At 38.1% G+C, this 16,324-nt stretch overlaps 1 protein-coding gene across 1 annotated transcript in view; it reads left to right on the top strand.

Moving 5' to 3' along the window:
* CSMD1 (CUB and Sushi multiple domains 1) overlaps positions 1 to 16,324 on the top strand; it is a 1,222,061-nt gene that overhangs the window by 727,496 nt on the left and 478,241 nt on the right. Inside the window, exon 6 of the mRNA XM_075049874.1 lies at positions 10,390 to 10,502. Coding sequence (XP_074905975.1) covers positions 10,390 to 10,502 — 113 coding nt within the window. The remainder of the gene's footprint in view (positions 1 to 10,389; positions 10,503 to 16,324) is intronic.

Below are 16,324 nucleotides of genomic sequence, written 5' to 3'. Positions count from 1 at the left end.
TCCCTTCAGGACAGCTGCCATACTAACTTTAGGACCCTACAGTTATCTTCCCTGGCTCTGGATGGAAGAACTTCTTGAAAGCTATGGAAGAGTGGCTTGCAGTACTCAGGGCCTGGGTTGAATATCACTGTATTGAACAATAAAATCTAATTGATTGCTGTGTCCTAGAACTTAATGTTCCACTTTTGCTGGACAATGGAAGCCATATATCAAGAAAAAACCTAGACATATAAGGAATTATTGTTCTTTTATTCATCAGCTTGAGAGCAGTAATAATCTTCCAGAGGAAGAATATTCTATCCAGAGTGTCATGGAATATTGCCCCTATGATGTTTGTCAAATATCAGAGCAATAATCAAGAAAAATGTTTGCTAACACTGTTGAATCAATAAACCAAGATGTTCTTAATAAAGCTCTTTTCCAAACACCATTTAAAAAAAAAAAAAAAAATAATCTTGCCTTTGGCTTTAACCTCCAACCAAACACAAAGTGTGTGCAAGGGTAACATCCCATGTGAGGTACAACCAAATACACAAAAGAGGCTGGAGACTTTTGTGCACAAAATTAGAATATTTAGAAAGAAAGGGCGAAGAGGGTTGTCTTCAGAGAACAAAGTTCTGAGTTATGTCATGTCCCATGAGCTGAATTATAGTAGCATTTATATGCCTTGGATGACTCTCAGGTGTTGATATTTACCGATATGGTCACCAGATCTCTTGTATTTCTAAGGTGAGGTTCATCTCAAACTAAAGTTGTTGCGAATGAGAATTTGTTACATGGTTTTAGTTTAGCAGCAATTTCAGTTTTACTAATATTTTTGAGATAGATCACAAGATTAGGTTGTGTAGTTTTAACAGTACTTAATCATCAGCCAATTTAACAGAGTGGTTCAATGAATTTGTTGCAATCAAATTTACGACTTAGTTAAAGACTGGAAAATGGCAAGGATCACTTGAAACTTACAGCAGGGTTGCACACACAGGTGGAGCTTAAATCAAATCACACACATGCAGACAGATAAAACAGTTCTGAACCACACAGACAGACAAGATAGTTACGAACCTAATCACGCAGAGGCAGACAGGCAAATAGTTCCGAACCAAACTGCAAATGCACATGCACAGATAAAACAGTTCTGAACCAAATTTTACAGCCCCCACCCCCTCCAGAGGTTAACCTATGATTAAAATTTCCCTTTCGTGAGTTTCATGAATTACCCACTTTTATGTGCCGGCATTCATCAACAGATAGTCAGTAAACCTCGTGAAATCAGGCCTTTAAGTCCTCGCAACATCATTGACAGACAATCTTTCAGTCCTCGCAAAATCTACCCGGAGAAGTGTCCCAGCTCAGGGGGAGATACTGGGTGACGCAGCCCACTGCAATCCCAGAGATCTCCAAATGTCTCACCTTGGATCGCTATTTATAGGGTTTCGAGACGATTGGCTTTGGTCATTATTTTGCATTCTGGCCACAGTTTGTGCTGAGTCATTCTGATATACAATTCAGGCAAGAGATGGCCCAGGTGTGGCCAGGGGGTGCCTGGCCACCCCAACCCCAGGCTACTGCACTTGCAACCAAGATAAGAGCACAGTGGGAGTTTTTCCCAAAGCATGCGTAGGGTAGCCATTCCTGAAATATCAGGGGTGGTCCTGATGTACCATTCAGGCAGCAGAAGGCCCAGGTGTGGCCAGAGAGTGCCCGATGCCCAAATCACTGCACTTGTAATCAAAATAACAGCACAATGTGAGGTTTTCCCAAAGCATGGGTGGCTTATCCTGACATCTCAGAGTGGCTGGGGGGTGGGGGCGCGGCACCACCACAAATGTGGAAATCTAAAATAAATACCTCAGGTGATAGGCACTCCCAAAATTTTTATTCCTCTCCATTGACTGTACATGGAGCCTAGCCCAGATGGAGACAACTGCCCTGCCAACAGCTGAAATTACGTAAAATGAAGCCTGTCTTTTTCTCCTCATTTCATGAGGCCAAAGTGCTTCTGAGCATGGCTGTAAACTTCTGCTCAGACAACATAAGAAACTTAAGCTATATCTTGGGAAGGTATAATTTGAATCATTTTTGGAAAAGTATATCAAATTTCTGCTTAAATTTCCATTTTAAGCTATCTGACCATGGCCTTGTCACTTAAAATTTTATTTGTTTAATGGAAAAAACATATAACATGAAATAATTTTACATTAAATTCTAATAACTTATTTTTTAATAGATCAGTCATCAGGATGTTTCAATGTAACAGTTAATAAGTGCCATGAGAAGGGAATGGTGTAACATTTTACGAGACTTTAAAAATGTTCTATAGTAACTTCATCAAAATTTCAAAATTCATTATCAAATCATTCCATATGAAACAAATATCCAAAATGTTTATCAGGCAATGTTTGTTTTTAATACAATGAAGTTAGTAATGAGCTTAATGAATGTAATAACTTCATAGTGGCTCCATATAACACAACTATGGAACATAGTCTTTTATTTAATGTTTGGTTATTTCATCTTGAAGAGGAACTTTCACAGCATGTTCTCATCTATTAATGTCTAAGCCTTCTAGTCTCAATATGTAGGAAAAATAAGCAAATATAAATATAGCATTCTTAGACTACTCAATTAAAAGGATCTGAATCCTTAAAATTGACAATCTGTTGTTAAGTCTTTATTCTTGGGCTTATTCCCTTACTCATCCGTATTTGTTTTCCTTTCTTCCATCCTTTTTATATTTATCAAATTTGGGGTTCATTCAAGCTATTTTCTTAGGCCTAGACTGACAAAAATATTTTGGTATACAATTCTATGGCAAACTTCTTGTGGTGTCTCAGGAGTTAAGGCATTTGTCAAATTTTTCCTGTACAGCAACAGCCTTCTGGATTACTCTTAGTCATCAGTTTTCCTGACTCACCTGAAAGCAGCTCTGCCAGTCTCATTCAGCTTCCCAGCAACATACCATGTTATCCTGAGCAATTCTGAGGAGAGTATCTAGGGGTGCTTAGCAAGCTAAGACTTGCTAAGCTGCTCCTATATCTTTATAGTGTTAGGATGAAAAAGAGCTCGCTCAAAACCTTATCCACTCCTTTGAATTCCTTCTTATCCCAAGTCCTATTAATGTAAAATGCAAATGAAAGTCTTTATAAGCAGCATCCAGAATAAACAACCATTTACACATGGTTACAGAAACAGGTGATAATGGGAGAGAAAAATCATGCTTGATCTAATGACTTGGAGAAAATGAGAAATATCTCACCCTTCCCTTCTCCCTCCCTCTCCCTCTCCCCACTTCTCAACCCTTTCCTGGTAGACTATTAGCTGTTTATAAATAGTCTTTTATTTCAAATTCCACATGAAGAAGACACAATTTAAACTTTTACTGTGAAACTTATTTTTCATTCTTATCTAGGAGATAGTCTGGCCTCTCTTATCAAGCATGAAAAGTATTGTTTTGCTTCATTGGTAGTGTAAGTAGTCTTGTTGTTAGACCAGCTGTCCCCTTATATTTTGTTGAGTTGTCCACTAACTTATGTTTAGCTTTAAATTCTTCCTTCCCTGAGTGGTGACCTGCAGCTCCAGCTCCACAAGATGCAGTGAGTCTCCATTTGTCTTTACTTTCCTGTGCTCCTGACACTGAATTTGTGCCAGCTCTGACTTTTGTCTCTCTTTTCCATGAGCAGTTTAATTCACTAAAATGGCACACAGATGTCCCAGATGGAGGGAAAAAAACACACAACCAACCAACCAAAGTGGATGATTTTCTGCCATTTTAGTGAATTTAATTAAATCACATCACAGAAATTCCAGCAAGAATCAAAGCTGATACATGTGAGGAGGGACAATACAGAAGCAAAGGATTGAGGAAGGAGTAGTAATGCAGGAAGAGGAAGAACAGAAAACGTCACACTTCTTTTAGGCAGCAGCCACTTGTTAGAGCATCTCTTCTCTGTGTGAATCTGCAGCCACAGTATGCATGTTTCAATGTCACGTGTGCCCTCTAACGCAGCTTGTAAAGCTACACATTTACAAACATGGGACAAATGCAGCTCATTACCTGCTCTTGGTTGATACCAGGTACAGTCTTGCCTACAATGTGACAATGAGTTTGAGGTAATAGACCTCTAACATCCTTTTTTAATATATCTATATTGAATATAGATATTTCTATACATACATATAGAATATATATAATGCATATAGAGAGAATATATATATGCACATGCATTGTCTTCATGTATTTGCTGCAGCCATTGTACTTCACCCCTTTGTAAACTACTTGCTGCTATTTTTTTGAGTAGCAATTGATGATCCTTGAAAGTTCTTGTTTTGACATGTGTCTGCATGGGTGCTCATATAAATATTTTAGCTGAGAGGATTTAAAAATTGAAGTTAGTTCTAAATTGAAAATTAGGGTACAGTTTTCTCTCTTCAGCTCCTAACCCAGAGACCTGCTATGGAAACTCAGTAAATGTTTTACACTATTTAAACAAAAGAAAAACAAACAACATTAAAAATAGAAATACTTCTGTGGTTAGGTGAATACAGAAATAGCAGAAGTATTCAAAACTGATACATATTAGGTTTTGTTGGAAGCCTTCTGTGTATTTTTATTAATCTGAACTAGTCCTTGTAAAGCTTGTATTTTCAAATCTCATTTTATTTTGTTTAGACTTGATTCAGTTCTTTTTATTTATTATTTTACTATATTTTGGAACAAATAATGTTAATTCAACCACATATAGATGTTTGGCTGAATACAAAATGGGGGAAATAGCTAAATTATAAGGATAAGGGTAAATGAGTTGACAAAATCCCATCCAATTCTTTCCTGCATTTTCAATTTCATGAAAGTGAAGTATCAGTAGTATGCCATGATAAGAATAGATTATTTCTTGGTTATAGTCAAAACAATGTCAATAACCCCATAAAAGAAACAAGATTTGGTTTATTTGTTCAGACAAAAACATTAATTATTTTCTTTTCTTAGCAAATCCACAATCAAAACCAAAATTGTTCTTCCTCTCTAGATAGTTCTCTTAATTAAATGTCAAGTAGTTTTGCTATACCTGAATTTGAGTCAAACAATAACTACTGGAAAATAGTTTAGTGACAAACCTGTTAGTAATAATTTTAATAAAACCTATCACAATCTCTTGATAATGCAATAGAGACTTCAAAGGACATTCTGCTTCTATATCTGACATACTACACATAAGCAAAACATTACTCCTTCAAGACTGCATAAAACCAGAATGCCTTATTACTTGTATACACAGTAGATTAATGTCTGTGTGAGGAAATTATGGAATAGAATAAAAATTAAAACATCATTTAAAGTAGTAAAACATGAAAAAGTTTATCTACTCTTCACAATAATCAACAGTAAGAGATCTTCCTCTGCTATCTCTGATCCTGCTGCAGCCAGGCTGCCTTCAGATCGAGAAGGAGAATAGCTGAGATGGTTTAATTATTTCTCATTATTTCTTGTGAGAAGCAGTGTTTATCAACAGAGGTGTAGTATGATACTAATATAACTATAAAGCTCTAAAAACCTGGCCCTTTAGTTCTTTATGATGCTGTAACAGGCAGCACCCACCGGAATTCATGGAAGTCTGCCTTGTTCCATAGAGCACAGTACAACATCTAACACACAGAAATGAGAGATTTGAGGTCCCCTATGCAGTCTTCATCCTCAACCCTCAAGTAAATGCATCACTATATGATGTTATTTGAAAAGTTATATTCTGTTAGTTTGTTTTTTTTTCCCATGGGATTGCTCTTTAGCAGGTCACTGAATGATTGATACTCAGTGGATGAACAGCTATTTTATGTTTCCTTTAATCCACATTCAGTGCATGGCCTCCAATATTGTTTAGCACAGAGCATTCAAACCTGTCAGTTGTCCAAGTGACAACCAATTTTAACTCCCTGATGTTAGAAGCTAAGGGCCTGGCTGACGTCACTAGTGGAGATGAAAACTCAACACTTCAGACCAAGTATTTCCAGAAAATGCCCAAACAACATTATATACACATGTGTATGTGTGTGCATACGAAAAACTTGCTTAATGTAATTTAGATTAGATACCACTTCTTCTATCTGAGTCGTACTAACACATGCTAGGCCTCAAAATCTGTTTCAGAAAAGCATTACCCTTTTCAGAGCAGAGGCAGAACTGAAACGTAACTGAAGAATTTGTTTTCTTTTGTATTACTCCCCAAACAATAAATGTCTTCAGTTAAAAAAGTAGTGAGAAAGACTTTCAATATTCTTTTTAGACAGCATTGGAGAAATCCTCAATAAAGGTCAAAGCACAAAAGCTTCTAAGAAGAACCTTGATATTAAGAAATGTGGTTCTTTACCTCATCTGAATAATTTCTGTCTGATATAAAGGAGTTCCAAGTCTTCATATGATTTTAGAGTTAATACCTAATGTGAGCTAAAATTACTCTATTTCTATTCATATGCAACAGGAATGGATACTCTGTGTGTGTGCCCACTTGAAGTAGAGACAACTTTGCTTTTGTTGCATCTCTGTTTTCAGAGCAACCTGACGGCATGATTACGTCCTGCCTGTTAGTGTTTCCCGACCACCTCAGAAGAGGTGGTCACATTCACAATACCTATTGTGACCTGTAGTTTAGACTAATGTCTACACTGTGTCTGGAAAAGATTGAATGAGCACTAGTCACTCATGGGCAGAAGAGTTTCATGATGAGGGTGGTGAGACACTGAACAGGTTGCCCAGAGAGGTTGTGGATGCCCCATCCCTGGCAGTGTTCAAGGCCAGGTTGGATGGGGCTTGGAGCAACCTGGTCTAGTGGGAGGTGTCCCTGCTCATTGCAGGGGGGTTGGACTAGATGATCCTTAAAGGTCCCTTCCAATCCAAACCATTCTGTGATTCTATGAGTCTATGATTTGTTGTAACCTTTAATAGTGTAGACTCTCAAGCAGGAATTGACGTGAAGTGCCACTGTTCAATTTACTAGTACAGACATAACCAAACTGCTAGTTTTCCATGAATACTCAATTAATATCAAAAGTTAGCCTGTAACAGTAAAGGCTGCGGTGAGTCCAAGGAAGCACAGTGCACTAATGCCAGCACACAGAGAGCATATGGGCACTTAGTCAGAAACTGTGGTATGCGATTGGTAAAGCTCAAAGGAAATGTTCCTCCTCATTCTGCAGCCACAGAAGAAGCACTGTGGTGTTCTTTGTGGGACTGGGAGGGATTATTCTGTCTTTTATTACTTGAGCAGTGGTGTCCAGACTCTGTTGGTGAACTCAAATAGACGACTTATAAGCCCTTCCCCCTGCCACTGAGTTGTATTTTGTATGCCAAAAAAATGAATGACCATGTGTTTTAGCCACCCATGCCCCACATTTTGTATCTGGGACTGGAAACAGACTGTCCTTGAAAGTATTGGCTTTTACTTTTCTCTGAGGAGCACACCTCTAATTTTATTAAATCTTTTGTTACATTTTGACATTTCCTGTGTGATGGACATATTTTATTTGACTCCTATTCCCTGATAAAAAAGACCTAGAAATAAGTAAGAAGGAAACAAATCAGGTTTTCATATTACCTTCAACTTCTGTGTGAGTTACAGATCTGCCTGCTGTACCAATTCAGGTGGCAATCTGCCTCTTTCAGCTTTAACCATGTCCACGTCTCTCTTTCATGCACAGCTTGGGTTGCCTGCCCTCCAGAAATTCCAGGCTAATGGTCAATTATCATGAACAGAGCAATTTTACACTGTATCCACAAACTGGTCAATAGGAAGTTCCACCTGCACATGCTCAATGCCACAGAGTGAAGTACTTTGTGTAGGGGCAACACCTTTGATGTACACATGTGGGCCACAGGATTCCAGTCTAACCCCCCATTCAGAATTTCTTGACATTTCCAAATTTGGGTACTATGGTGAAGAGGTTTTGAAAACCTTACAGAAAAAACCCCCACGTGTCATACACTGGTTATAAGCTTGCTTCCCAAACCAGCCTTACGACTAAATTAACCACTAAGTTATATTTCACTTTCTCGCTTTCTTCAATTAAAACACAAACAGCATTTCTGTTAAAGAATATATTCCTGTCTAGTACACAGTAGCATAGAAATCATACAGCTAAATTAGAAGTCTGATAAAATAGGCTGCTTAAAATACTGTCTCATTGTCATGATCATATTATCATCTTTCATAGTATAATGGGAAGATTATACTGAGACTACTTAGCTGTACCCTGTAGAGTTCACATAGATCTGAAAATATTCATATGTATTGTGTGTCTGGGATATAGCTGTTTATTAGAAATGTAACTAATGGAAGAACTGCTTTGAATGTGCTTTTATAATAATGTTCATTTACTCTTTTATTAATGTACAATTTAATTCATATAACAATCTACAATTCAGCCAGGAGTTTTGCAAACTTTGAAATGCAGAGCTCTGGATATGCCAGACAGAATGTTACTACATATATATTTCATTTAAAAAAGAAAACAAACTCCCCAAGCAGTATTTCTAGGAGATAAGTTTGTGTTCTTGGACAAATGAGTTATCAGTTAGTGGTAAGAACTGCTGCCTAAATATAGTAAAAACTTTTAGATTTAGCATATATTGTGTCAATAGCTAAAAGGTACTAGCAAATTATATATTTTTGGCATTCCACATATGGTTTTATTTTTTCTTTCCCTTTTAATTATGTCACAGTAGTTTCTACAGGTACACCCAAATTCTAAGTAGCTTTGAAATAGCAAATGCCAGTTTGTAGTTAGAAATATTTAGACTGCCTGATCTAAGGAGTTTTTAAAATGCATTATGCTCTAAAATGGTCTAAAGAGTGTATGAAAGAGTATATAAAGTATAAAAGTCCATTTGAGTGAGATGTAGAAACATGTATAGGAATGAATATTTTGACCAACACCTATAAGAACTATCGAATGCCAGACCCAACATTTTGCAATTTATAACTCCTCCTTTAAATGATCTATTCTTTCTTTCAAAGCTGTTAGAATAATTTTAAGTAGGATTTTGTTGTTCTTTATTTTGTTAACAGCCAGATTAAGAAAATGAGATTATAAATGAGAATGAAATTTCTGTGATGTAGTTTGTATGTCCTGATGGAAAAAAAAAAAAAGTTCTATTAAGAATTTCTGTATTTCAGTATGTCCATTACAGAAAGAAAAGGGATTCAGCTATGACTCTAAATGGACTTCTCCAGCATCAGTATTGCTTAACATGATGGTTTTCCTAGTTATCGAGGATATTTAATGAAACTCTGAAATTGCATAGTGCAATGAAAAAGGCATCTATGTCACTACATTGATTTGTTTCAGAGAGACAAAATCCTATTTCAGTTTTGTTTGGTTTTTTTTTTTTTTTAGGTCTGATAATATGGACTATATCTACTCTAGTATTGGAAAAACTAACCTCACACAAGTTATACCTTAGCTGAGAATTTCTGATATTGATCAGTTTGGGGTTTTTTTTCAAATACTCAACTTTTTTGAAAAGGAGAAACTTCGTTTCTTGTAGTTCTCCAGAGTTAATCAGAATGGGAAAAAAAAAGGCTAAAGCTGAAACTTGAAGTATGGTCATACAAAAAAACCCCCAAACATCTGGTAAGCTAAGACATGAATTTACACCAGATCAGGTACTCTATGGTAACTACTTGAGTGTGTTCATATTAACAAATGGTGTGGTGCAATGATAGACTATGGTATGACCATGCAAGGGCCTGTTGCCTGTATTAGGAAAATTCTTTGTGTGCACTCTTTCTTCACAATACCTATAGTTAATGCAAGCTGGTTAGCCTGCCTTCGGTTATGTTTAAACTTCTGGTTTTTATTAAATACAGGTAGGAGTTAATATGCCCCAAAACAGTTCTAGCAGAATAGTTATGTACCAATAACTTACCAGCCAAGCTTAATATTAACTAGTGCCCATAACCCTTATTCATCCTTTCTTAACACCTGAGATTTGGTTTCCTGTGAGGTAACTGACACAGCAGGGTGTCAGATGGTGAAATTTTGTCATAATTGAATATGCTTATTTTTTGCTGAATGATTTGACACATGCATGCATACATACATCTGTGCACACACACTCACAAGATTGCTTTTCTTCTTTAATTCACAAAAGAGTAGTTTGGAGATACAAGTTTTGACCATAAAATGGATAGCTGTAATTGGAAAAAAACCCACATTTCTCTCAGGGTATTAGTAGTTACTTAACTAGTAATAAATTGAGATTAGATGATAGTGAATCACTGTTGTCAAATACATTGTAAACAGTACAATATATTTTGGCTATTTTTTTTTTTTCTCTTTTAAGTAGTGTCCACATGAATTTTTGCACCATTTATATTAGATTCTTTCTTCTTTTTGCAGGTTGACTGGTATGAATCTACCTTCTCCTGTTATCAGCAGTAAGAACTGGTTACGACTCCATTTTACTTCTGACAGCAACCACCGACGAAAGGGATTTAATGCTCAGTTCCAAGGTAGGAAACATATAATAGTGCAGCAAAAAAAGACTTTTACCTTTAAGCTTCGCTAAAGTGGTGTTGAAATTTTAAATTTATGTTTAAATATCGGGGACATATTAAAGAGCTGACTCATGCTACTACTGCTCTTATACTGAGGAGCTGTTATCCTTGTGTGATCAGGCATCTCTAGAGATTTACTTTTGGAAAAAGTATCTGCGCTTCACGTTGCAGTTTGCTCTGAGTATGTATTTGCTTTCTCACTTTTTCTATAATAAATTGCTTTGCATTCAGTCTAATCTTTGCTTGAAAAACATGCCTGGAATGCAACTTGCAGAAAGTCAATTCCACAGAAAGACATGACCCTATCTAAACATTGTCTTCCTTCATTACTCAAAATCTAGCTCTTATGCAGAAGCTACATTCATCGTTTGGAAATTTAACTCATCCCTAGCATAGCACAAATCATATTTCAGGGTCCTGCATAGATTTACATATACAACTTTAAAAGAAGACAAGAGGATGTCAGTGTTGCTGTCAATTGCTGCTTATGTTCACCTAGATAGTCATTAAAATGCAATATTTTAGAATGGAATCTTTATTGATTTTTGTACTTCATAAATCATTACTCAAGATCAAAGACACTGTAGTTATATTGAAAGTAGAAGAGCTTCTTAATTTGTCTGTGCTTTTAAATTCTGTGCTTACATAAGCTGTTTCAACCATTTTACTCCACACACCATCAAATCATTTATGAGTTTAGACCTTCCTTTTTTCCTGAAACTGTAGGGTCTGTATCACTTTAGAAATGACAAATACACTGCAACAACTATGTGTTTCTGGTGACTATGACAGACATGTGCAATGGGTATAAAAGTATTTAACATATATAGTTCTTTTCTTTTTAAAAAGATTTTGACAATTTTAGTAAAGAAATCTGTGAAATTTCATTTTCTTTTGGCAACTCGAGTATGTATGCTGTGACCCTTTGCACTTACAATTTATTTTTTCAAAGTTTACTGAGGATGCATATATAATACCACTACTGGTGACTAAGAATTTAAATGCACCGCTTATATTAACTCTATGTCTTAAGCCTGTTAACTGGAGATCACAAAACCAATGTGTCTCATCTTGCTGATGCACCAGAAAACTAAGACTCAACAGAATAATAAAGGCAAGTTTGTGACAGAGTAGCCAACACTGGAAAAAACTTTTTTGTTCTTTTTCAGTATATCTTATCTCTAGCCAAATACTCACCATGGAGTTAAAGCTTTAGGGAAATATCTGGGGAGATCATTATTTCAGATGCATATCTGTTGCTCTGCATAATATATCAGATATTGGGTGTAAGGGTAAACTTGACTGATGTAGAATATGGCTCATGAATGACAAGTGGAAATAGCTTATTACAATTCAGATTCTTACAATTATGGAAATTTTCTTTCTTAATTTAAATCATCCTTTTAAAATGCAGGTTTATACAATTTACTGTATTAAATACAGATATCTGAATTACAGGAGCCACAGCTATCTATCTTATCAGGGTCAACAGCAATTAAATAAATTCCTATGTTAGTGATATAAACATTATAAACCGTGTTAAAACCTTGGAGTCAGTCTTTCAACACACACAGGATGAAAATTCAGAGTGATATCAAAATCTGGTTAATCTAACAGCTTCAGTAATTCCTTTTTATTATAAGGCATTAATACTTCTATTACTTGTGTATTTGAGAACTAAGCAATAATTCGTGATTTTATTTTAAGCAGAAGTAACAATGAAATTTATAGCTAGAGAAGCCTACTAGTACCACAAATCTCAGAATAGCAGAGGTTGGAAGGGAGCTCATCTAGTCCAGTGCCCTCCTCAAAGAAGGGTCACCTAGACCAAGGTGCCCAGGACTGTGTCCAGGTCGGTTTTTAATACCTCCAAGGTCAGAGACCCCACAACCTCTCTGGGCAACCTGTGCCAGTGTTTACCCTCACAGTAAAAAAGCTTTCACTTATTTATAAGTGGAGTTTCCTATATTTCAATTTGTGCTTATTGCTTCTTGTCTTGTCAATGGATATCACCATGAAGAATCTGGCTCCATCTTCTTTATACCCTCTCATCTCACCAGGTATTAATACATACCAATAAGTTCCTCTCACCAAGCCTTCCCTTCTCCAGGCTAAAATATCCCAGGTCCCTCAGCCTCTCCCTTATGTTTTGGTTTTGAGAAGCTAATTTCTGCTGAAATTCAACAATTTTGACAGATATTTCCACCTTAGTTGCTTTTCTCAAATAAAATAATTATTTGAGCCTATCATGAAAAAAAAAAAGTAAAAAATCTTGTGAAATACATGACCTTGTTTTCTGGTGGAACATCCTGGCAGTGATAGGATGCCTCTAGCATCTGATTATATCCAGAAGCAATTCTTACATTTGTCCTCCTGGCAAATCCTGTAGTATAAGCTATATGACTCTGAGACCTCTGAGAAACATTTTCCTTATGGACAACTATTCCCAATAGTTTAAACAGACTATTCCAGAATGCCCACATATCGTTGGGACTGATATGTAGTTGAACTGTCCTGTCTTTGAGACAGTTAAAGTAAATACATAGACTTTCTGAAGTAACCATTAAAAACTCACTTTACTAATAGGCGAGTACCCATTACCAGTCTGACCAACCCCAGGAATCTTTTTCATTCTTCTTCTGTTCTCCCAGGATTCCTAAATCTTGGGCAACCTCCTCAGGGCATTCAGGACTCTGCTTTCTGACATTACTTAGTCTGCTTTCTTCTTTTACTTCTTGCTTAAAATCAGTCTGTGCTGTCTTTTTGTGATTGTTTGCTTGGTTCATTCATGAAGTGATTTTGTGTGTGTGTGTGTCTGATAAAGCTATATAATTATGCTGCACAAGAATAATAGTCTCCTTTGGGGGAAATAGAGAAGTCAGTAATTTTGATTGCAGACCTTAGGTATTAAATGAAGGCAGCCTATTACACCTTGCCAGATAGTAAGTTATTGTATTCTAGAGTCGTTACAGCACATAGATTTTTTTTTTAATAGCTGTCAGATATAAATGCTATTGACAAAACAAAATTGCAAAAATATATTCCTCAAAAAGTGGTAGCTTGTGCATTTGCAGATTGTATCATAAGGACTGTGGTGGGTTGACCTTGGCTGGACACCAGGTGCCCACCAAAGCTGCTCTATCACTTGCCTCCTCAGCTGGACAGGGGAGAGAAAATGTAACGAAAGGCTTGTGGGTTAAGATAAGGACAGGGAGAGATCACTCAGCAGTTACCTTCACAGGCAAAACAGACTCGATTCGGGGAAATTAATTTAATTTATTGCCAATCAAATCAGAGTTAGGGTAATAAGAAATAAAACCAAATCTTAAAACACCTTCCCGCCACCCCTCCCTTCTTCCCAGGCTCAACTTCACTCCCAAATTCTCTACATCCTCCACCTGAATGGAGCAGGGGGACAAGGAATGGGGATTGGGCTCAGTTCATCACACTTTGTCTCTGCCGCTCCTTCCTCCTCACACTCTTCCCCTGCTCCAGCATGGGTCACCCGCAGGGTCACAAGTCCTGCCAGCAAACCTGCTCCAGCATGGGCTTCCCACGGGGTCACAGCCTCCTTTGGGCATCCCCCTGCTCTGGCGTGGGGTCCTCCCCAAGCTGCAGGTGGAGATCTGCTCCCCTGTGGACCTCCCTGGGCTGCAGGGGGACAGCCTGCCTCACCATGGTCTTCCCCATGGGCTGCAGGGAAATCTCTGCTCCGGCCTTGAGCACCTCCTCCTCCTCCTTCTGCACTGACCTGGGGGTCTGCAGGGCTGTTCCTCTCACATGTTCTTACTCCTCTCTCCTAGCTGCTGTTGCACAGCAGTTTTTTCCCCCTCTTAAATCTGTTCTCCCAGAGGCACTACCACTGTCACTGATGGGCTCAGCCTTGGCCAGCAGCAGGTCTGTCTTGGAGCCGGCTGGCATTGGCTCTATTGGCCAAGGGGGAAGCTTCTAGCAGCTTCTCACAGCAGCCAGCCCTGTAGCTCTCCCGCTACCAAAACCTTGCCACTCAAACCCAATACACAAATATGTTTTTGATATTTTGATATTTTTCATATGAGTCTATTTGTTTTTATCTTGCACATCTCTTGTAGTTTCACTGGGAATTAGGTTAAGAAGGACTGGAATTCCTCAGTCCTGGAAGTCACTACAGGTAACGATCTCTTCTCATGGTGTATCGTTCAAGAGTTATTCAACGTTTCCTTTCCCATGCAGATAGAAGCTGCTTCTAGCCCTACTCAGTCTGTATCGTTTGAGCAAATGCAAAAGAATACCTATTTAATATGTGCCTCAGACCTCTTACTTCATTAGTATAAAAGCTTCTTTTGAATTTTTTGTGTTTTGAAAAGTGTTTTTGTAATAATTTAATCACTTTTATGGTAGAAAAAAAATAACAAATTATAAACTTAATGAACTTAAGTTATGAACTGATGAAGGCTAGAACGATGCAGGTTTAACTCAGTTTTAGATGGCTGAAAGACTGATTGAAGGAGATTAAATTGACATTTTTTGCTATTCTACTTTGGCCTGTCTTTGCAAGTGAGAGATTTAATCTTGAGGCTCTTAGTTTTGTTTCCAAAAAGTAGCAATCATTGAACAAATTGAAAATGAAATAGTATCTACTGCTAACTTACTTTTTTGAGACTCTAAATTTTGCTCTAGTTTGACAGAAGTCACTTGGCTCCTACAGAGCGAAAATTGCTTCATTTGTTGAAGTTCATCAGATATACCTTAAAATAATCCCCAAATTATTTAATAATAATTGCATACAGCCAATCCCATTGCTATTTCATTTTTATATCTAGTTGTGAGATTGAGTAAATTACAAAAAAAAAAACAACCAAAAAAACCCAAACTGACCCACACCAAGAGGAAAAAAAACAAACAGAAGAACCGCTGAAAGAAGCAGCGCACACTGTGGAATAGGGAGTCGCTGAACCCAGCAGCCCCAGGCACCCAGGTACAGCCAGAAGCAGGAATACAGTGCTGTATTCTCAGCAGGCACACACCCGGAGCACACGTATACACCATACATGTACGATGCTCTGTTCACATCTGGCCACACACATTTACACTGACAGACACGCTCCGTACTCATATCAGTACAGACAGCACCAATGGCCTCATCCTGTTTCTCCTCTCTGGCTCTCCTCTCTGGTATGGAGAAATAAATGCATGGACAAGGTGGGTCCTCCCAGCAGCTGGGCTGAGACACTTGGTCTTCCCAGTAGCTGCTCCTGGATCCCAGTCTCCCCAGCTGCTGGCAGCAGGACATATGACCCCCCCGAGGCTGCAGCCCCACTGCAGTTGCTGGTAATCAGACCTACACGTGAACATACACACACACAGACACACAAGTGGGTCTCAGTCAACCCCCAGGCCCCATGGTCTTCCCAGCAGTTTGATGGGACCTTCTGGCCCCTCCAGTAGCCATGTCCTCCAGGTGCCTCACCCTCTGAGATAAACAGGCCCTCCCACTCCTCTAGTCTCTGGGCTACTTCACCCACTCACCAGGCTGGATCTTTGGGAACACTCACATGCTCACTTGCACACCCACACTCACTAGAGGTGCCGCACCATGGACACACAGCTCTCCAGCCCATGGTCTGACTCCAGTTGCTGCACTCAGCCCCCCATACACAATCATGCATAGAGAATAGAGTCCCTCACCCAGGAAAAGCATTGGAAATTGAGTTTAATCAGGAGACGGGACGGACCGTGCTAGTCAGGCACAGGGCATGGTCACACACGCATAATGACCAGCCCCAGTTTACATACAA

The sequence above is a fragment of the Buteo buteo genome, chromosome 17 (genome assembly GCF_964188355.1).
Source record: "Buteo buteo chromosome 17, bButBut1.hap1.1, whole genome shotgun sequence".
NCBI lineage: Eukaryota > Metazoa > Chordata > Aves > Accipitriformes > Accipitridae > Buteo > Buteo buteo.
Note: the sequence above shows the minus strand (reverse complement) of the source record. Positions and strands in the feature narration are given on the sequence as shown.